This window comes from Lepidochelys olivacea (assembly GCF_965140295.1).
Source record: "Lepidochelys olivacea isolate rLepOli2 genome assembly, chromosome: 3".
NCBI classification, from domain to species: domain Eukaryota; kingdom Metazoa; phylum Chordata; order Testudines; family Cheloniidae; genus Lepidochelys; species Lepidochelys olivacea.
In genome coordinates, this window is record NC_140413.1 from 96,398,817 (window position 1) to 96,423,102 (window position 24,286).

Here is a 24,286-nt window from a genome sequence, read left to right on the forward strand (position 1 = left end):
TGAGGAAATCCGCCAATAAGCGCAAGACCCACCAAGGTAGAGCAGGAACTTTGTCACAGTATCTGATAATTTTGTTCTTTACTATAGTTTCAACCAAATGCCTGGTACTGAAGTTAGACTTACTGGCCTGTAATTGCCAGGATCACCCCTAAAGCCATTTTTAAAAATCGGCATTACCTTAACTACCCTCCAGTCATCTGGTAGACATTTATTTAAGTGATGGGTTACATACCACAGTTAGAAGTTCTGCAATTTCATATTTGAGTTCCTTTAGAACTCTTGGGTAAATACCATTTGGTCTTGGTGACTTATTACTGTTTAATTTATCAATTTGTTCCAAAATCTCTTCTACTGACACCTCAATCTAGGACAGTTCCTCAGATTTGTCACCTAAAAAGAATGGCTCAGGTGTGGGAATCAACCTAACATCCTTTGCAATGAAGACTATTGCATAGAATTCATTTAGCTACTTGGCAACAACCTGGTCTCCTTTAAATGTTTCTTTAGCACCTTGATCATCCAGTGTCCCACACTGACTTTTTGGTAGGCTTCTGACGTACTTAAAAAAAATTGCTGTTAGTTTTTATGTCCTTAACTAGTTACTTTTCAAATTCTTTCTTGTTCTGTCTTATTATACTTGACTTACTAAAGTTTCTATTTTCCTCAGAAGGATTTGACTTCAAATTTTTAGAGGATGCCTTTTTACCTCTAACTGGTTCTTTTACTCTGCTGTTCAGCCATGGTGGCATTTTTTGGTCCTCTTACTGTTTATTGTGGTTTATATATATATTTAGTTTAAGCCTCTATTATGGTGTTTTAAAATAGTCTCCATGCACTTTGCAGGCATTTCACCCTTGTGACTGTTCCTTTTTATTTCCATTTAATTAACTTTCTTATTTTTGTGTAGTTCCCCTTTCTGACAGTAAATGCTACTGTGGTGGGTTTCTTTGGTATTTTAACCCCCCTACAAGGTTTTTAAATTTAATTACCATATGGCTACTATTACCCAGTGGTTCAGCTATATTCACCTCTTGGACCATATTCTGTTGTTGCGCTTTGCACTAAATTAAGAATTGCCCATATACTTTTGTAGACATACTCTGTGGTAGTATCACTAACAGTAGCAGCAGCTCTCCACTCCATTCATTCAATACACTCAAAAAATAATTAACACCCAGCAATCAGACATGAAGGGGTTACAAATGTAGTCCCATGGTCTAAAAGCAAGCAATTGATAAGAATCTGTCTAAGAACATGCAATCATGAAAAATCTAGACTTTAGGTTCCAAATGGGTAGGTATATACTGTGTGTGCTAAAATACGGGAAAGCAATTGTAAAACAAAACAGAAGTAACTTTTCTGACAAATGCCCTATTCTAATTAACATTTTGTTGAGGGCACATTTAGAAATGTGGGTTCACAAAAATGTGCGCACAGACTTCGCGAGCATGACTGCTCACACATTTCTGGAAACCTGGCCTTTTGTCTAATTTTCATCTGTTAAAAACTGATGGCAGTGTGTGATGGGTTCCCTGGGGTGCAACCTGGAACTGGGGTACTGCTGAGCCCTCTGTGTCACCAACCTGGGCTCCCTCTCACACTGTGATGCTCCAGGTCCTGCACTTAACACAGACGTCCACAGGCAGGGACACACCCAACTGCTTTTGCCAGCCACTCATGAACCAACAATAGACTCCAGCCAGTTCCCCCTACTCCCCAGCCTAGGATCCCAGGGCTTTACAGTCCTGTTCTGGTCAGAAGCCTGACCAATGTAAGTTTATTACCTAGTCCACCACTTCTACAAAGGAAAGTGGACGTGAACCAGCTTTTGTACACTGAGCAGATTCCCCAAGCACTTCAAGCAAAACACACTATTTGAGGTAAGATATGAAACAGATTTATTAACTACAGAAAGATAGATTTTAAGTGATTATAAGTAGTAAGCATACAGATCAAAGTTGGCTACCCAAGATATAAAAGTAAAATCGCAATTTTAGTTCTATAAACTAGACAGGATTTAAATCAAGCAGTGTCTCACTCTCAAGGTATAGTTCCTTAATTCACAAGATGGGATTTTCCTTTCCGGCCTGGGACCATCTCCTCAGTTCAGTCTTTGTTCTCCAGACATGTTTCTGGGTATTGAGATGTGGGGGAAGTGAGGCCAAATGATGTCATTTCCCCTCTTTTATAGGTTCTTCATGCTTGCTGGAAGGATCTATTGCTATGAGTTAAGCAGTCTCTGTTGTCTACGTGCTCTCTCTGAGAGGTCTCCATTGTATACAGTTCCTGGGGTAATCTTTGTGAGTGTGTATTTCCCTTAATGGGCTATCAATGCTGTCTGGCTTCTCCATTGTTATACCTGAAAAGCTGGTTGTGTGTGTTTCCAGCTTCACAATAAAAAGAAAAGGAGGACCTTAGAGACTAACAAATTTATTTGAGCATAAGCTTTCGTGAGCTACAGCTCACTTCATCGGATGCATTCAGTGGAAAATACAGTGGGGAGATTTATATACACAGAGAACATGAAACAATGGGCGTTATCATACACACTTCGGGTAAGGTGAGCTCTTACCAGCAGGAGAGCGGGGGGCAAAAAACCTTTTGTAGTGATAATCAAGGTGGGCCATTTCCAGCAGTTGACAAGAACGTGTGAGTAACAGCGGGGGGGATAAACATGGGGAAATAGTTTTACTTTGTGTAATGACCCATCCATTCCTAGTCTTTATTCAAGCCTAAGTTAATTGTACCCAGTTGGCAAATTAATTCCAATTCAGCAGTCTCTCGTTGGAGTCGGTTTTTGAAGTTTTTTTGTTGAAGAATTGCCACTTTTAGGTCTGTAATCGAGTGACCAAAGAGATTGAAGTGTTGTCGGACTGGTTTTTGAATGTTATAATTCTTGACGTCTGATTTGTGTCCATTTATTCTTTTATGTAGAGACTGTCCAGTTTGACCAATGTACATGGCAGAGGGGCATTGTGGCACATGATGGCATATATCACATTGGTAGATGTGCAGGTGAACAAGCCTCTGATAGTGTGGCTGATGTGATTAGGCCCTATGATGGTGTCCCCTGAATAGATATGTGGACACAGTTGGCAACGGGCTTTGTTGCAAGGATAGGTTCCTGGGTTAGTGGTTCTGTTATGTGGTATGTGGTTGTTGGTGAGTATTTGCTTCAGGTTGGGGGGCTGTCTGTAGGCAAGGACTGGCCTGTCTCCCAAGATTTGTGAGAGTGTTGGATCATCCTTCAGGATAGGTTGTAGATCCTTGATGATGCGTTGGAGAGGTTTTAGTGGGGGCTGAAGGTGATGGCTAGTGGCTTTCTGTTATTTTCTTTGTTAGGCCTGTCCTGTAGTAGGTAACTTCAGAGTACTCTTCTGGCTCTGTCAATCTGTTTCTTCACTTCAGCAGGTGGGTATTGTAGTTGTAAGAACGCTTGATAGAGATCTTGTAGGTATTTGTCTCTGTCTGAGGGGTTGGAGGAAATGCGGTTGTATCGCAGAGCGTGGCTGTAGACGATGGATCGTGTGGTGTGGTCAGGGTGAAAGCTGGAGGCATGTAGGTAGGAATAGCGGTCAGTAGGTTTCCGGTATAGGGTGGTGTTTATGTGACCATTGTTTATTAGCACTGTAGTGTCCAGGAAGTGGATCTCTTGTGTGGACTGGACCAGGCTGAGGTTGATGGTGGGATGGAAATTGTTGAAATCATGGTGGAATTCCGCAAGGGGTTCTTTTCCATGGGTCCAGATGATGAAGATGTCATCAATATAGCACAAGTAGAGTAGGGGCGTTAGGGGACGAGAGCTGAGGAAGCGTTGTTCTAAATCAGCCATAAAAATGTTGGCATACTGTGGGGCCATGCGGGTACCCATAGCAGTGCCACTGATCTGAAGGTATACATTGTCCCAAATGTAAAATAGTTATGGGTAAGGACAAAGTCACAATGTTCAGCCACCAGGTTAGCCGTGACATTATCGGGGATAGTGTTCTTGACGGCTTGTAGTCCATCTTTGTGTGGAATGTTGGTGTAGAGGGCTTCTACATCCATAGTGGCCAGGATGGTGTTATCAGGAAGATCACCGATGGACTGTAGTTTCCTCAGGAAGTCAGTGGTGTCTCGAAGGTAGCTGGGAGTGCTGGTAGTGTAGGGCCTGAGTAGGGAGTCTACGTAGCCAGACAATCAAGACTATCAAGCATTCTTACAACTACAATACCCACCTGCGGAAGTGAAGAAACAGATTGATAGAGCCAGAAGAGTTCCCAGAAGTCACCTACTACAGGACGAGCCTAACAAAGAAAATAACAGAACGCCACTAGCCATCACCTTCAGCCCCCAACTAAAACCCCTCCAATGCATTATTAAGGATCTACAACCTATCCTGAAGGATGACCCAACACTCTCACAAATCTTGGGAGACAAGCCCGTTGCCAACTGTGCCCACATATCTATTCAGGGGACACCATCACAGGGCCTAATCACATCAGCCACAATATCAAAGGCTCGTTCACCTGCACATCCACCAATGTGATATATGCCATCATGTGCCAGCAATGCCCCTCTGCCATGTACATTGGTCAAACTGGACAGTCTCTACGTAAAAGAATAAATGGACACAAATCAGATGTCAAGAATTATAACATTCATAAACCAGTCGGAGAACACTTCAATCTCTCTGGTCACGCAATTACAGACATGAAGGTCGCTATCTTAAAACAAAAAAACTTCAAATCCAGACTCCAGCGAGAAACTGCTGAATTGGAATTCATTTGCAAATCGGATACTATTAAATTAGGCTTAAATAGAGACTGGGAGTTGCTAAGTCATTATGCAAGGTAGCCTATTTCCCCTTGTTTTTTCCTCCCCCCTCCCCCCCAGATGTTCTGGTTAAACTTGGATTTATGCTGGAAATGGCCCACCTTGATTATCATACACATTGTAAAGAGAGTGGTCAGTTTGGATGAGCTATTGCCAGCAGGAGAGTGAGTTTGTGTGTGTGTGTGTGGGGAGGGGTGTGAGAAAACCTGGATTTGTGCTGGAAATGGCCCACCTACATTATCATGCACATTGTAGGGAGAGTGGTCACTTTGGAAAAGCTATTACCAGCAGGAGAGTGAGTTTGTGTGTGTGTGTGTTTTTTTTGGGGGGGGGGGGGTGAGAAAACCTGGATTTGTGCTGGAAATGGCCCACCTTGATTATCATACACATTGTGAAGAGAGTGGTCACTTTGGATGGGCTATTACCAGCAGGAGAGTGAGTTTGTGTGTGGGGGTGGGGGGGCAGAGGGTGAGAAAACCTGGATTTGTGCTTGAAATGGCCCAACTTGATTATCATACACATTGTAAGGAGAGTGATCACTTTAGATAAGCTATTACCAGCAGGAGAGTGGGATGGGAGGAGGTATTGTTTCATGGTCTTTGTGTATATAATGTCTTCTGCAGTTTCCACAGTATGCATCCAATGAAGTGAGCTGTAGCTCACGAAAGCTTATGCTCAAATAAATTGGTTAGTCTCTAAAGTGCCAGAAGTACTCCTTTTCTTTTTGCGAATACAGACTAACACGGCTGTTACTCTGAAACCTGTGTGTGTCTTGTGGCTCTTGAACTTCTGAAGATTATCATATGTGGCTCAGAGTGTCAAATAAATGTGGCTACCCCTGGTATAGGCAATCCATCAGAAAAGCTCCAGCTGTTAGCTTTCTTATTGATCTGAAATAAAATAGATAACCTAATATGTTTGTATAAATTTAGTCTTTGTTGCCAAATGACACTTGAACTGGATACTATTAATAAGAATATTAGGAGTTCATATAGCCCTTCTGGAGGAGATCTTTGCATTTCCCAAAGAGGTTTAAACCCTCAGTCTTACATGCTATTTTTGGGACCTAGCAAAGAGATAAATAATTTTGCATGTTTTCCAATTATCCTTGTTCTTTTTTTAAACTTTCTAATAGGAAATTGATCTGCATCATCTTGCTTGCAAAAAGTGAGTTTCAATGTCCAGATACTATGACTGTGCCTTTTTCTAAAACTACAAGGGAGAGATGGGCCAAAACAAGAACTTCTTCTTTTTTTCAATGAACCCCTGTATGTGGGTTTTAGTTTGGATAAATTTAATCTGGATCTGAACCAACCCTAGTTTTGACTCTTCAAAACCTAAGTGACAAAAATATATTACAAATTCCATGCTGCCTTCATGCTAAAGCATTAACTTATTACTCCATGGCTAGTGCTACAGTAAAGTAAATAATTAGTTCTGATCAGTATAAATACATCTAGTTCATCAGGCTTATCACAATGCAGCTGTCCAAAATTAAATACTACTCATGCATCTGTGATCTCTAAATATACAACAAATACAGAAATCTGACTGAAAAAGGTTATGTTTGTATGTATGTATTAATGAGACCCATTGGTAAGATCTAAATGAAAGTCCATATACATAATTTAACAATAAAATCAATATTTTACTACTTCGTAGTCTATTGTTATAGATCTGCAAGAAACAACCATATTTCTATTGTTACAGCAAAAAACCAAACAAACCCCAAACCCCCAAAAAACAATACTCTACCAAAAAAACTCCATCACTAGATTATTGGAAAATATTATCAGGTTTTTTTTTTTTTTGAGGAAATACTGTTTAAATACTGATGTGGAGGTAACAAATAAATGCAGCCCCAGTAATCCTTGAATCAGAGTTAAATTTGTTGTGTTATGATGACAATACATTTCTCCATGTTTGGTCTGTGTAAGATTTGATGTCCTTAGCTCTTCATTTCCTTGTTTGTAAGTGCTCTTGTGACTTAGATTTTCTTGATAAGTTAGTAAGAGTAGTACAATGCAAAACCTCAGCCTGTGTTTACTCACTGAATTTTACTGTAGGGCAGTATGTCCCTTGGTCTGCGCCGCTTCCAGCAGCTCCCATTGGCTTGGAGCAGCGAATCGCAGCCACTGGGAGCCATGATCGGCGGAACCTGCGGACGCGGCAGGTAAACAAACGGGCCCGGCCCGCCAGGGGCTTTCCCTGCACAAGCGGTGGAACAAGTTTGGGAACCACTGCTGTAGGGTTTCTCTCTGGGGCAACCTCTGTTTTAGCTCACTACTTCCCTGTGAAACTCTGACCTCCTCAGTGTGGATGGAGCTAATTGGAGCCACCTGCCTACATAATTCAGTAGTAATTACCTTGAATTTTGGTGTAAGGTTTTAGCACCTGAACCTAGGATGACACAATCAGAAAATTCTGCATTGATATACATGGTCCTAATGTCTTCCTGTTACAGAAGGGAAACAGGCTTTTTTAAAAAAGGAGGACTTGTGGCACCTTATAGAGACTAACAAATTTATTTGAGCAGAAGCTTTCATGAGCTACAGCTCACTTCATTTGAAGTGAGCTGTAGCTCATGAAAGCTTCTGCTCAAATAAATTTGTTAGTCTCTAATGTGCCACAAGTCCTCCTTTTCTTTTTGCGGATACAGACTAACACGGCTGCTACTCTGAAACCAGGCTTTTTTTATGTTGCTCTAGTACAAGATGTGGAAATAAAAAATATATGGGTAGCAAAATACCATGGAATTCCAGCAAATCTCAGAGGAGAAAATTGAAAAATAAAACCAGAATGGTTTGAATCGAATTAGGACTCAAGATTGCTGAGGAGAAGGCATTAGGCTGTAGATTAGATTTAGTGTATAATTTGGTTGTCTGAATCAGGGAAATGTTATGTATTAAATGGCATCAGTCTCTTATGAGCTTGTCTACTGATAATTCCTTCATTCAGGAAGGTGGAAAATGCTGAAACTGAGCTGATATTTACAAGATTTCAGCTCAACTTGTGAATTCTGCCTTATTCAATGGTGGAAATCTTGTGAGATCAGCTAAAATCTTGTAAGATTTTCACCGTCTTGTGCAGAGAGTCTGTTCTTGTGAACTTTCAAGTATCTCTGAACCAGAACTGGAAAATAGTTTCATTCCAGTTTTGGATCTGGCCTTGAACTAAAACTGTATGGGTTTGTTTGGTTCTTGTAGTTGTGAATCCAGATCTCATTATACTATGGGAAATTTTGGAGAGATTCTTATAATGCTAGTTCTTGGTCAGTCGCTACTTGGAGCAGGATTGAAGAAGGTTATAAAGGGGAGACAACACAATGTAACTTGTAGGAAAATAACATCTATGGAGTATAGCAGGGGTAGGCAACCTATGGCACACGTGCCAAAGGCGGCACACGAGCTGATTTTCAGTGGCCCTCACACTGCCCGGGTCCTGGCCATCAGTCCAGGGCGCTCTGCATTTTAATTTAATTTTAAATGAAGCTTCTTAAATATTTTAAAAACCTTATTTACTTTACATACAACAATAGTTGAGTTTTATATTTTAGACATATAGAAAGAGACCTTCTAAAAACGTTAAAATGTATTACTGGCACGCGAAACCTTAAATTAGAGTGAATACATAAAGACTCGGCACACCACTTCTGAAAGGTTGCCGACCCCTGGAGTATAAATGAAAACAACTCTTTAATGTAGAGAAGTGGGATTTCCTGATTGTCAGTCCTATAGCAAAATGAATTGGCATTTAGGTCTGGAACTCATGGAAGAATGGCGGGAGCGGTAGTGAGGAAGTGGAGTGCCATATGATTGAAATGCTGCTGGAGATATTTCACTTTGATTTCTGTTTTGGAAGGAAAAACGCTTAGCTTAAACAAAAATCTGTTTTTAGAAATAACTAAGTCTGTGCTTTAAAATGTTTTGAATTTGGTTTTTACCACGCAATCCTGATTCCAATTTTAGCGTTTATATAAAAAGGGAAAGATTTGCGCAGCAGACTTGGCAGGCTGGCAGACTTGCTGTTCAGAAGCAAATGTTTCAGTCAGGAAAAACTGCACGTGTCTCCGTGGCAGACTGTCTAGTTAAAAATTATTAAAAGAAATTAGAGAAAGGGGGGAAAACATACAGCTGAAGTGATTGTTCCTTTCCTCACTTTGGCCCTATCTTTCACCGTGCCTTCAACCAGCAGATTTTTTTAAAAGGGATTTTGTCCACGGTCTCCAGAGAAAGCAGTAAGACTAAGCATCTGGTGTCCAAAAAATTAGCAGATTTCATCTCTACCCTACCTAGCCTTCATTCGGCTGAATTGTAGAAAACAGGATGATCAGACTAAGGCCTGCTCTACACCTAAAACTTAGGTTGACCTATCTGTGTCATGTAGGGGTGTAGTTAAGCTGACCCTAAGCCACAGTGTCTACATTGCTAGGTCAGTGGAAGAATTCCTCCATAGACCTGACTTCCACCTCTTAATGAGGTGGATTTACTACAGCAATGGAAAAACCCTTCCATTGCTGTAGCACGTGTCTGCACGGCTGTGCTACAGTGATGTCTCTGCAGCTGTAGTGCTTGTAGCGTAGATGTAGCCTAACTTGGGTTTGTTATGGCAGGGATTATGAATCCCGCGGTCACTGAAAATGGGGGAAAAAATACACAGCTCGTTTAAATTTTATTAAAGCATTATCTGACTCCAATTAACTGCATTAAATGGTAAATCATGTGCTGCATTACGGATTACATGCTACATAGCAGGGCAAAACAAAAACCATAAAACAGATTCCGTTATAACAACTGAAGCTTTTACATCAGAAATAACTGTTTAAAAACTTGCTCTAGTTCTAAGATTTAGAAATATTATGTTTTTACACCTGTTTATTCTATCTTCTACTCCCCCCCGCCCTTCTCAAGACTGAGTGCCTGATTCAGCAGGGTAGATAGTCATGCATTTATGCACTGCAGAAACCAGCATATGTCTCCAGTGTCCAGTCTTTGTTAGACATCTGCATGCAGATGCCAGGCTTATTTATTACTGACCTGATAATAAGTCCTCATATATGTATTTGATTTTTTTTTAATCCAGATGGGAACTGAGAATAGTATTTGCAGACTAGCTAGATCTGCCTGTATTTGTGTTTACGTATATTATCAGTACAGATACTGGAGTGATTCCATAGTTAAAGTGTGTATTGAAATTTGTGCATAAATAGACGAAACATTCCATTTTATGCTAGTGGTTGAATTCAGTGTCCAAATAACTCAGTAGAACAATAGCTTTTTTTAAAAAGTTTTTTTTAGTGTAATTTTAATAACACATGTAGAGTAAAAGATTTCTTGGAGGGAGTAAATAGAGGATCTGCAGTGTTTTGAGGTGGATTTGGAGTACCAGTTTGGAGTACCAGTTCTCTCACCCTGAAGAAAAATATCATGAAATATACCAGAACAACATGAAAAGGTACAGTAGAACCTCAGAGTTACGAACACCAGAGTTATGAACTGCCAGTCAACCACACACCTCATTTGAAACTGGATGTACACAATCATTCAGCAAAAAAGTCCCCCAAAAACCAAACAAATACTGTACAGCACAGTACTGTGTTAAACGTAAACTACTAAAAAATAAAGTTTAAAAGAAGGATTTGACAAGGTAAGGAAACTGTTTCTGTGCTCGTTTCATTTAAATTCAGATGGTCAAAAGCAGCATTTTTCTTCTGCATAATAAAGTTTTAAAGCTGTATTAAGTCAATGTTTGGTTATAAACTTCTGAAAGAACAACCACTATGTTTTATTCAGAGTTACGAACAACCTCCATTCCCAAGGTGTTCCTAACTCTGAGGTTCTGCTGTAGCTGGAATTGCTTGGAGTTATTCTCCCATTGTCAGATAATCTTGTGCAATTAGCTTCCACTTAATTAAGGTGTAGAATTCTAAAAGTTTTTCTTTTTAAGTTTGGGTATTTACTTAGTCTCCAGTATTTCTCAGCATTTAATGTTTCCTATAATAGTGATTGACTGCATCATGATCCTTGTGCATTGGTTGGACTAGATTCTCAGCTAGTGTAAATTGGTAGAGACCCCACTAAAGGCAATGGATCTTCACCAGTTTACACCAGCTGTGTATCTTGCCCAGTGGGTTCTATATAGAGGCCATAACTATGCATTTTGTTTACAATGAGGAACCAGTTCTTTAGTGTGGTGGCTATGGCAGACCCCTTTTTAGCAGTGGAATTCATTACAATTTATGCTTCTGTTTCATATGATTCATCAGAAATATTCTGTTGTGGACTCATGTCGTATCTGCTTCTCCTCAGCTTAAAGTGGACAGTGGATATACCAGCGAGTAGTAGAAAATGTACTGCAATGGACAGTCCTGCACTGGCAGGACAAGGGACTTATTGTCCTAATTAATCTTACAACTGTAAGTTCAGTGACTCTATTAACTGAATTTGAAGGCACAGATGGGCTGGTTACAAGCAGTAATCTAGGTATTTCTCTCCGGGGTGAGAATTCTCCTCTTGCCCTCCCCCCTATCACTTAAGTTTCTTGCCCTAATGAGTTCCATTCATTCTGATAAACAGAGGTGTTCTGTTGCTGTCCCTCACTTTTTTTTAGTGTTCTAATTTAGATATTTCATACATTTTATACAAATAGTTTCTTCAGTTAAACCCCATGAACGGTGATGTGTTAAGCAGTAACTGTTATTTTTTTACTGCTGCCAAGCATGCTGACCAATATCATCTGGAATGGATTGATTTAAGTCACTGATTTTAATTACACCTCTACCAAATATAATGTGACCCGATATAACACGGGTTCACATACAACGCAGTAAAGTAGCGCTCTGGGGGGCGGGGCTGCTTTAATAATGGAAATGCTCGAGGCCAAAGCAAGTTCAATATAACGCAGTTTCACCTATAAAGCGGTAGGATTTTTTGGCTCCCAAGGACAGCATTATACCGGGGTAGAGGTGTATAATTAAATCAGCAAATGGGAAACCTTAAAGATAGAATCATAGAATATCAGGGTTGGAAGGGACCTCCGGAGGTCATCTAGTCCAATCCCCTGCTAGACCAATCCCCAATTTTTGCCCTAGATCCCTAAATGGCCCCCTCAAGGATTGAACTCACAACCCTGGGTTTAGCAGGCCAATGCTCAAACCACTGAGCTATCCCTCCCCCAGCCTTGATTAAAATTGATTTAAATCAAGATTTTCTGTTTACTGATTTAAATAACTGATTTTAATCTTGGTTTGCATTTGTACCTTTTAGTTATTTCTTAAAGAATGGTTGATATTGGTAGGTTGGTAACCAGTGAAACCTTGATTTGAAACTAAATATAGCCTTTGCTACTTCTTGTTAACCAGGAGAATACACTCTATCTATGCATGTTTAAGTAACTATATAGATGTGACATTCCCCAGGGTACAATCTGGATAGTTGAATAGCTGTGTCCTCTCAACCCTCCAACCTCGGGTGCCTTTCACACTGCTTTGCTCTGAGAACAACCACTCCTTGCCTTTTAACATACAGCCTCTAGCATGCAAAATTACTCCCAGCTGAATTATATGAGTGCTTCTAGCCAGCCACTTCTAAATTATGTTGCAGAGTGAAACCAGCAAATTCTCAGTCCCAGACTTGTCCCAAGAAATGTGTGTCTTGTCCTGCCCAACTCTTTTTCTTTCCGTGCAGTACAAGCTCATAGAAAGTCCATCATTTCATTAAAAGAAAATGATATGCACAAACCCTGTTATCTCAGGTTCCAGACACTTCAATCCAAACACATACTGATTTAGATAAAGCAAGTTTATTAACTACAGAAAGATAGATTTTAAGTGATTACAAGTAATGAGGCATAAAAGTCAGAATTGGTTACAAAGAAATAAAAGGTAAATGCAAACTAATACCTAATTTATGAAGCTAAATGAATTCAAAGCACAGGTTTTTTTCACCACATGCTTTCACTGGCTGACCTCCTTTAGTCAGGCCCACTCCCTTAGTTCACTGATGCGTCCTTTGTCTTTCAAACATTGTTGATGCTGTGAGTGGAGATGAGGTGAAAGAAAGTGATTTGTGTCCTCTGTTCCTCATTTTTATATCTTTTACTCTTTGAGAATCCTCTCCAGCTGGGGTTCAGGTGATAGCCAGTCTGCTTACATGGAAACCCCAAGCTGTTCCATTGCCAAAATGTAAATTTCTCACTGACGCCCTTCTTCCTGTTAAAGAATGAACACTCAACCCAGTAATAGTTCACTTGATTATGTTGACACATGGCTGAGGTACTTGCTAACCTTTTGTCTCTGAGCAACTGGTCTGGGTTGTTTTTCTAACTTGGAACATGTCTCAGCAATGTCATAGAGTAAAATCTTATAATTTTACCTACAATGTTGCACACATTTTACCAGGAAATAATATTTAGTAGATTTTTGAGTTTTCAAACAATACCGCACAATGCATAGTTTGTTCAAAATTTATCATAGTCTTGTAAAAGTGATGAACATAAGGGTAAAGGCTGTCATGAGAGATTAATGTACATTTATTCAGATTCTTAATTTTTACATTTTTTATTATAAAATGCTGAATCACACATTTCTTTACTAAATTGATTTTTTTTTTTACTTGTGACTTGTGTTAAACTATATTTGGATGGTAATTGGAATTCAATTATAAATTCACAGACTGCATTTTAATATTTTTTTAAATAAACTACCATAACTATGCTGGTTACAGAATAAGAAAGTTTATCAAAATATGTTTTTTATTTAAAATGGCTGTATTAAAGGAATTCTTACATGTAGTTACTGAATTCCACTGATTGTTTCTGGCCACTGTCCTTCAAGATTTTAGAACTATTAGATCTCATCCTCTCACAGCTAGTTTTTATTCATAGATTGGAATTGGAAAAAAAGCTTTCCTACTTTTTTCAACTCCCAACTGGTTTCTCACCTTTGAATGAACTAGTTGATTGAACTGAAATGAAGAAAATATTCTCTCTGAACCCGCAGAAGAGGCTACTTCTGGTTTAGCGCTACAACAAACTCTGATTCCAGGTGCTTAGCCAATGATTTCCAAGTTCTACCAGTTCAGTGGTTTGATGTTCTTTAAAACTTCAGTAGCAAACATGTACTGCTTGTGTATTTTTAAATGTAATTATTTTAATAGATTTCATAGGTTTAGGCCTGAGTATAGCTTGTCATAGCTTCAAATACTTTAGATATTTTTACTTTTTAAAAATGTACTGAAATAACAAAAAATGATGTTTTTTATCTATATGCTTTTCCTTGATTGCCTTATTTCCTTGTGGTCCCCGCCTGTCTATTTGCATCCATCTGCTGTCTCTTGTGTTAGATTGCAAGCTATTTGGGGTAGAGACTGTTGTCTTGTTCTTTTTACAGCATCTAGCACAATGGTGTTAGGGGGCTTATTCCTTCACCCACTTACTTCCCTGGTCCTTCTCGCATGAACAGAGAGCAACAATACCCGAAGTCCAAAGGTGCAAACAATTCGATGTTTATTGGGGTGAACTTCCAGCAAGCATGATTCCAGTTTCCTTCCTTAGTATCCTCCTTCCCAGCTCTGACACCACAGAGCCTTACACCTGTGTCCCTGTTCCCATTCCTACCCTTAGCCAAACATGATTCCAATTTTCTTACCCCCATTCCCTGTTTCCATCTCCCTTACCCACATGCCCATGCCCACCCCCACCCACTCACTTCCACATTGACTACAGATTATATAGTAAAACTTGAGTTCTGCTTAGCTATACCTTAACCAATCATTTTCCTGAAATTTAACTAACCAATCCTAACATATTGTAACATGATTATGTAACCAATTATATCCCACCACCTTCATTAGTTTACACCCAGCAAAATTAATTATACAGCAGACAGGAACAATCACAGAACCAGACAGAGATTATACAGACAAACAATAGCAAAGTGGAAACTATAATGACAAGACAATACAGAAGTGAGGGTTTCACATCCCAGCTATTGATAAGTGAGTTCTTGCCAGACAGGATGCTATCAAACTAAGTTTCCTTTTACATTTTCTAGGCACTTCCCTTTCTCTGGAGGTGATAGGAATACAATCCTGTCCTGATAGTGCCTAACAGCCCAATAGCACCTTATTTCAATGTGACTAGTTTGGAATGTGAGGATGTGACCGTTCGTTTGCTTAGCCAAAGGCCTGAGCCTAAGCACAGGGCCACAAACTGTCACAGTAAGAGAAGGCCCTTACACCGGCAGACAGTGATTTTGATTCTTTCTTTTATACCTCTATAATTAGTCAAGTGATAAGAATACACCTAAATTCTTAGAGTATAGGCCTTTACAGACAGGCCTGAATATCTATATCCTAACAAATGGCATCCTGATCCATGGGTTGGCATCTAGGTTTTATGATAATTCAAAGAATAAACTTTTCCAAGTCTTTTCTTTTCATAATTAATCATACTTTCAGAACCCTTCTCTCCCGCTCAATACACTCTGTTTTTAAGGCTTTTTGAATTATACAGAAGTGTGAAAAGGACCAGTTCAGTTACCGTTGTAAATGTTTGTGAAACATCTTGTTTTCCCTTCAAACTGCTCAAATTAGTGGCTCTGGGTCTGGAGAAGCTTACATCATTGTTCTCTTGAATGATGATGAAATCATTCCCTAAAACCTAATCCAAGTCAGTCTGTATTTCTGAGGTATCTATTTTTAATTTTCCTCCCCTTCCAAAGGTAATCTCTTAAAGGCACAACCTAATTTATTGAAATTCACATCTCCATTTGAACTACTGGACCATTAGTAACAATAAAATACTTGGCATTTACTTCCCACTTTGCATTTTCAAGCAGCTGAGACCAGAGCCCCTTTGTGCTACATGCTATACAACACATGGAAAGAAACTATCCCTGTTTCTAGAGGTCAGTCTGTGTCAGCAAGACAAAGTAGTGGTATTGCATGGGTTCTAGTTCAATCCAAATTGATATCAGTTTGGCAAGTCTTTGGCTGCTCAGTCCTTTCATGCAGCTGAACAGCTGTAAACTAAAAAATACAAACCTAAAAAGAACAACCCATACAGTGTAACTTCTATGCTCCTATGGCGTCTACTCAGCACAACTCTTCTAACCCAGTCCTGGGAGAGCCACACCATTTCTTTTAGGTATTGATTGGAAACAGGATTAGATGCTCTTAGGGATTGGCCCTGCATCATGGAAGTCAATGGGAGCACTACCATTGCCTTCAAAGGGCAAAGGATCAGACCCTAAATTAGCTAGTTATCAGCTGGTGACGTCTCTTTGAGCTGCTGCTACTGACTATGAACTGAGATCCCGTTTTTGGATCTGGGCCTAACTCTATAGATCCCCAGAATGATGGATGCTTTGGTGGGGCATCTTCCTAGGGATGGTAGTGGGGTGGATGTAGTAGGACTCGTAGAGCCTCCCGAGGGGATACCAAAAGTACTGAGCGTATATGCCCATCGTTCTGCTCTTAATCCTGAAATGTCCTAAAATTAGAACTGGTAATAGATGCACTGTGAAAGCTGAGATACACAAAGGTAGATTGTGGCATGTGAGAGTGGTTACAGTGCAGGAAGAGCAGAAGATTGGTTTATCACTAATGGCCTCTCACTGGAGTTGAAGAATATCATTTCAAAGGGGAACTCCAGTAAAACTTCCAAAAATTAGTTTTATTTCAGAAGTACCTATGAGGTTAGATTATTTCAAGTGTTTGTGGGTAGCCAGGATGATAATGAAGTAAAATAAATAATTTTAATTATTTTTGTTTTTCAGCTGGAAAATTACTCATTGCACCCTTAATACTGGTATTGGGACTGGCACTGGGAGCTATAGCTGTTGTAATTGGTAAGAACTCATGCAGTATAATTATGACTGTTCTGCTAAAAAAAGGAATTTCTAAGTCTAAGTAATTAGTATATCCCGAAGCTGATAGTATAATTCCGTTGAAACTTTGTGATCGTATTAAAGGGTTAACATAAAACTGGGAATCAGAATCTGCTGATCTGGATTCTAATCCTGATTTTGCCACTGACATGACATGTGACCTTCAGCAATTCATTCAGTCTTACAGTAATGCCATTTTTAGAGATGGATAAATGGAGGCACAAATACACACATACATATCTCACAGGGGTGTTTTTTGTGACTGATGTTTGTAAATCACTTTGCATCTTAATAATGCTTTCTATATGAGAATCTCAATGCATTATAATTATTTTTTCCTGTGCAGGATTGATGCCTCCCAGCTATTTAGAAAGAACAAATTATTTTCAGTGAGTCAATACTTAGGGCTTGTCTGCACTAGAACATTTTGCCACCTGAAGTATATCAGTATAGTTACAGTAACAAAACCTCCTTTAGTGTGGATGTAGTTATCATAGAATCATAGAATATCAGGGTTGGAAGGGACCCCAGGAGGTCATCTAGTCCAACCCCCTGCTCAAAGCAGGACCAATTCCCAGTTAAATCATCCCAGCCAGGGCTTTGTCAAGCCTGACCTTAAAAACCAATAAGGAAGGAGATTCTACCACCTCCCTAGGTAACGCATTCCAGTGTTTCACCACCCTCTTAGTGAAAAAGTTTTTCCTAATATCCAACCTAAACCTCCCCCAGTATGAAAGTGCTTCTACCATTACATCTTAATCCTGGGTCAGAAAGCAAAATAAGCTATATACTGGTATAAGGCATCTTTATTCTGGTGTAACTGTGGCCATGCCTACACTAGAAGTGCTTTGGTGCTTGGTGTTTTTGTTTTAACTTTTTTGGTGACATTTCTATGCTGGCAAAAGCCCTAGTGTCAATGCATTTATACTGACATAAAATGCTTTTGCCTCTAAAGCTTATTTTGCTCACCAAGCTATACTGGTGAAACCACTTTTTCTGCACTAAGAGGGGTTTGTATAGCTATATACTGGCATAGCTATAATGACAAAACTTCTAAGTGTAAAACTGGGCCTTAGCTATGATCAGATCACTGAGCTGATCCTGCAGAGTAATGTGTATGGGGTTTAGAAAAGACATGTTATTATATATGGTTAATCTCTGAAATTGAAGTAATTATAGCAACGTCTGGTACCAACACAGCTGTAAAAGTAATCTTAATAGGGAAGTTGTAAACCACTCTACACCAGTAATTTCACCATCTGTATTTTGACAGTTCATTTTGGTAAATACTGAGCTAGGAGTAATGACTTCAGAAGGTTTTCTTTTTGGTATGATAGAGCAGCAGTCTCTGAAAAGCACATATTTTCTAATCAGCCCATATGGACAAAGTGTATGGACTACTCTTTCGATTTCGATTGAAAAGTACTTCTAACAAACTGTTCTTTTTCACTTAAAAAACACAATCAGGTTTATTAGCTTGCTTTTTACAGAAAGGCTTTAAGATAAACTCAAGTCTTGCTTAGGCTAGGATCAAAGGTGTAATATTAGCACACATTTGCTGATGTGAAGATAAGACATGCTGCCTTCAACACATACTAAACTGGTTGAATTAAAGCCTAGAGAGGAACCTGGTCTTTAAGTTGACCAATTTAGCATGTTTTAAGGCAAAATATCAATGTGTTAGAACATGTTGAATAACACGGACAAACACCACACCTTTAAATCCTAGTCTAGACAAGGCATGAGTGAAAATCACTCCACATAATATTTGTATTTCTGTATCACCTTCTCTCTGATCAACTCAAAGTGCTTTATAAATATTAATGAACTAAGCCACATCCCTTTCAAGGCAGAAAGGACTATTACCCTCATTTTGCTGAAAGGTATTGCTGTTTCTCCTCCACTTTTCAAATTAATAGTGTTACTGGAAAGCCAGTGAACTGCAGATGTTTCGTACACTCATTGTGTCTTTATGCAGACAGCTGGTGATCCGGAGACCATACTTTTTCACTAGGGAAAATGAAAACATTATACTGAGGATTTGCTTCCTAGTTAATTAAGTTTAAAATAAATAAGTTTTCTGTTAAAATACCACTCCACCTAATGTTCAGGAAAGTGAAGTTACTAATAGAGGAAGACATGTAATACTTGAAATCTACAAAAAGAACAGGAGTACTTGTGGCACCTTAGAGACTAACAAATTTATTTGAGCATGAGCTTTCGTGGGCTAGAGCCCACTTCTTCGGAGGTATGCATCTGATGGAGTGAGCTGTAGCCCACAAAAGCTTATGCTCAAATAAATTGGTTAGTCTCTAAGGTGCCACAAGTACTCCTGTTCTTTTTGCGATACAGACTAACACGGCTGCTACTCTGAAACTTGAAATCTACATTCCATCAAAAAAAGACAGGGACCAGGGAGAAAAAACAGCTGTAAGCAGAGGGTAAAAACTGATTTATTTTTTTACTATGCCAATACATACAGTCTGATATCTATGCAAAGCACATTGTATTTAGCTGTGACGCTTGGAGTACCTTTCCTAGACCTGAAGAAGAACTCTGTGGAGTTCTTAGTGAAGTAAATCCTACTGAGGTAAATAGAAAGGCGCATAAACACTGCCAAATTAAATGTAAAAATGTAATAAGAAAAGCCAAAAAGGAGTTTGAAGAACAGCTGGCCAAAAACTCAAAAGGTAATAACAAAATATTTTTAAGTACCTCAGAAGCAGAAAGCCTGCTAAACAACCAGTGAGGTCCCTGGATGATCGAGATACAAAAGGAGCACTTAAAGACAATAAAGTCATCGCAGAGAAACTAAATGAATTCTTTGCTTCAGTCTTCACGGCTGAGGATGTTAGGGAGATTCCCAAACCTGAGCCGTCTTTTGTAGGTGACAAATCTGAGGAATTGTCACAGATTGAAGTGACACTAGAGGAGGTTTAGGAATTAATTGAGAAACTTAACAGTGCAAGTCACCAGGACCAGATGGCATTCCACCCAAGAGTTCTGAAAGAACTCAAATGAGAAATTGCGGACCTATTAACTATGGTTTGTAACCTGTCCTTTAAATCAGCTACTGTACCCAATGACTGGAAGATAGCTAATGTAACACCAATATTTAAGAAGGGCTCTAGAGGTGATCCTGGCAATTACAGACCAGTAAGTCTAACATCAGTACTGGGAAAATTAGTTGAAACATTAGTAAAGAATAAAATTGTCAGACATATAGAAGAACATAAATTGTTGCGCAAAAGTCAGCATGGTTTCTGTAAAGGGAGATCATATCTTACTTATCTATTAGAGTTCTTTGAGGTGGTCAACAAACATGTGGACAAGGGGGATCCAGTGGACATAGTGTACTTAGATTTCCAGAAAGCCTTTCACAAGGTCCCTCACCAAAGGCTCTTACGTAAATTAAGTTGTCATGGGATAAGAGGGAAGATCCTTTCATGGATTGAGAACTGGTTAAAAGACAGGGAACAAAGGGTAGGAATAAACGGTAAATTTTCAGAATGGAGAGGGGTAGCTAGTGGTGTTCCCCAATGGTCAGTCCTAGGACCAATCCTATTCAACTTATTCATAAATGATCTGGAGAAAAGGGTAAACAGTGAGGTGGCAAAGTTTGCAGATGATACTGAACTGCTCAAGATAGTCAAGGCCAAAGCAGACAGTGAAGAACTTCAAAAAGATCTCACAAAACTAAGTAATTGGGCAACAAAATGGCAAATGAAATTTAATGCGGATAAATGTAAAGTAATGCACATTGGAAAAAATAACCCCAACTATACATACAATATGATGGGGGGCTAACTAATCAGGAGAAAGATTTTGGAGTCATAGTGGATAGTTCTCCAAAGACGTCCACGCAGTGTGCAGCGGCAGTCAGAAAAGCAAACGGGATGTTAGGAATCATTATAAAAGGGATAGAGAATAAGATGGAGAATATCTTATTGCCCTTATATAAATCCATGGTACGCCCACATCTTGAATACTGCGTACAGATATGGTCCCCTCATCTCAAAAAAGATATACTGGCATTAGAAAAGGTTCAGAAAAGGGCAACTAAAATGATTAGGGGTTTGGAACGGGTCCCATATGAGGAGAGATTAAAGAGGCTAGGATTTTTCAGATTGGAAAAGAGGAGACTAAGGGGGGATATGATAGTGGTATATAAAATCCTGAGTGGTGTGGAATATGTGAATAAGGAAAAGTTATTTACTTGTTGCCATAATATAAGAACTAGGGGCCACCAAAGGAAATGAATGGGTAGCAGGTTTAAAACAAATAAAAGGAAGTTCTTCACTCAGCGCACAATCAACCTGTGGAACTCCTTGCCTGAGGAGGTTGTGAAGGCTAGGACTATAACAGTTTAAAAGAGAACTGGATAAATTCATGGAGGTTAAGTCCATTAATGACTGTTAGCCAGGATGGGTAAGGAATGGTGTCCCTAGCCCCTGTTTGTCAGAGGGCAGAGATGGATGGCAGGAAAGAGATCACTTGATCATTACCTGTTAGGTTCACTCCCTCTGGGGCAGGTGGCATTGGCCACTGTCGGTAGACAAGATACTGGGCTGGATGGACCCTTGGTCTGACCCAGTATGGCCATTCTTTTGTTCTTATGAGCTCAAAAGCGTCTCTCTCTCTCACCAAGAGAAGTTGGTCCAATAAGATATTACTTCACACAACTTGTCTCTCTAATATCCTGGGACCAACACAGCTTAGCAACACTGCATACAACCACTTAGTATAACATAAATCACAATACCCTTGTGGCCCAAGACATTACTTTTATGTTACATGGTAGTTCAGGTTATATCACCCATGAAAGGTTTTCTATAGTCAGAAATTGGGATTCTGGAAAGTGAGCAAATAGAAAAGAAAATTGAACTGAAAGTAGGTAACAATGAGTGTAATTTAGTGTCGGAGTTTTTAGATTTGCATTTGTATGAAAACTGATTTATTAACTTAGTTGTGAATTTAAAAGTGTGTAAGTTTAAAATACTCTCTTTAAATCTATGATGGAATTCTCATGTCTTCTATAATAGACACTATGGAAGAGACATTTATTTTTGTTCCTGAGAGATAGGGGCATTAGCAGGAATTGTATCATGTAAGTTACAAAATAAACACTGCTTTATCATAAAGCCAGTAGTTAGCAAGTAAATTAAAAGTAAACCATAAATTGAATGGCATCCTTCTTTTATACCCACAGGATCTTTATGCCAGATAAAATCAGAGAGTTAAGGTTTCTTTGAATAAATCTCAAAGTATTTTGGAAAGCTTCCTGATAATTTATAATTTCACAGCAAAAAACTTTAATGTGGAGTTAAGATTGCCAGTGCTCAACAGTTCTGTACTATTTATGTCCTTTGACGAATTGTGAGAGTTTAAACTATGCAATTTTCGAAGTATAAGTTTTAAACCCAAAATTAATGAAAGATAGAGAAATGTTAGTGTAGTTACCAAAAATAGATGATTGCAGTTCAGTGTTTTCCGTGCTAGTCTAAATGTCTTAACCATTTAAAGTTTCACAGGAATTTGTGGAGCAATATTTGGATACTGGGTGGTGTGTGTGTGTTTGTGTTTCAGTAGATGCGCACACACTGGGAAATTACAATTTAGTATTTCATAACTATATACTATTTTCTTTTAATTTTGTGTGTTCTTTTTTGGCAGGTTTATTTGTGTTTCCTATCTATTGCCTTTGTAAAAAGCAGAGGAAAAGGTCACGGACAGGTATGCCCTGGTAAGAATGGACCTTACTCACCTGAACTGAGCTGGTCATGTAAGGGCTATACAAAAATTGTGCGACAGAGCAATATAGTACTGGTTAACAGCTTTGAAGCCACCGTCCTGGAAAAAGAATAGGAACTTTCTGCGATATTCCCTCCACACAGTACATTACTGCTGACCAGAATGCCTCCTACTCTGGTGCACTCCAACAAGATGGGCCCCCTAACTGCTGCTTTTTAAATGTGTTTTTTACTTTATTTTTAAAGGTTTAGGTCTAAGTTTCTTTCGTAGACAATCAAAGTCTGTATTGTAGCCACAACTCCACTGATTGTCCTGTGAAGAAAATATTTAATTGGTAACATGTTTTCCATTTAGCTTCTGTATAGGCCTTTCAGAGGAAATGCCTAGAGGTGTTTGGACTTTTAGTGTACACTGAATAGCCTAGTCTGGTTTTAGAGTCTAATTCTGTAAGTATTTTTCATCACACAGTGTTCTGTCTAACATACCAATGTGTAAAATCAGATGCTGGAAGATGATGGCTGGTTATATTGTCTGCCGGTTTTACCAGCGGATTAGGGAGCTTAATCACCTATGTGGCAGGGGTTGCCACAGCCAAAATATCAGTGCCTCAAAGGGAAGTAAGGAGTAAAATTATTGGAACCAAGTCAATGATATTTGTTGTAGTATTTAAATTACATTAGGAATATAAGCAATGATTTTGGGGAGACTAATTCTGTAGGACATTACAGCATTTCAGCCCCTCCCAGCAAAAAAGAAATGTCTGTCTTAGCTAATGAAACAAATATTACTGGCCCTTTCTGTCTTCAGGCACTCACTGAAAGTGAGATGGGAAAATGGCTGGGAAAGTCTGTTTTCATGGTGGAGCTAGAACTAACTTGTATCTTCAGTTGTATGTTGGCACATACACTACAAACTAGCTACAGTATGAAGATTCAATCTATGAAATATTATTTACCCAAACAGCACGTTTAAATTGTTAAGTAGACTGCTCAATTCCTAAAAGACCCAATGTCTCATGGGTGGGGGCAGGCAGAGCATGGAGGCAAGGACTTAGAAACAATCCTACTAGTATTCCATACTTTGTTTTCTCTTCCTTGGTTTTGATAATGTACTGTGACAATAATACCTTTGTTTGAAGAGCTCGGCTAGTCCTGTTGTTTATTCCTAACTTAAAATCATATTATTCTGACTGACTTCTTTTTCACAGTCCATTGCAATCAGAACAATGTAATTAAAGGTTAGGAATAAGTTACTAGAAATAAAAAACAAAAAAAATCCCACTATCTTGCTATCATGCAAATATCACTAAAGGTTTTTTTAAAAAATGTTAGGAAGAAGAAGAAATGAAAATGTTTGTAACTAGAATATCTAAACATTAAAGGAGGAGGAGAAAATAAAAATATCAGTTTTTTCCATAAAGTGTCAGTTGGCCTTTAAGAAACAAAAGGAATAAAATTGCTTAAAATGGCCATATTAACTGACCACATCTAACCACGTATTTGTATATGCTGTGGTTTTATTTGGTCTCCTTCAAAGCTTGTAGGTATTGTAAATTTGCATCCAATTACAGCATACAATTTTGCGAGTATATATTTTGCACTGATACCCTTAAAAAAAAAATCAACTGAAACCTGAATATAGCAGTAGCAATTTGGTGATCCATGTTTACCCCTGCAGTAGAGTATACTTAAACTTCAAAGCCTCAGTAGACGAAATTGTAGTGGATTTTGTTTACCTGGCAACACAAATGTCAGCTTACCGTAGTTGGCTAGTGTTTGCTTATTTACAGGCTTTAGCCAGCTTGCTTTTTTTTTGTTTTGTTACCAAAACACT

At 38.9% G+C, this 24,286-nt stretch overlaps 1 protein-coding gene across 1 annotated transcript in view; it reads left to right on the plus strand.

Annotated features, from left to right (window-relative positions):
* RNF217 (ring finger protein 217) overlaps positions 1–23,592 on the plus strand; it is a 91,458-nt gene extending 67,866 nt beyond the window's left edge. The window contains exons 5-6 of the mRNA XM_084623930.1: positions 16,592–16,663; positions 22,376–23,592. Coding sequence (XP_084480056.1) covers positions 16,592–16,663; positions 22,376–22,449 — 146 coding nt within the window. The 3' untranslated portion in view covers positions 22,450–23,592. The remainder of the gene's footprint in view (positions 1–16,591; positions 16,664–22,375) is intronic.
* The last annotated feature ends 694 nt before the right edge of the window (positions 23,593–24,286 follow it).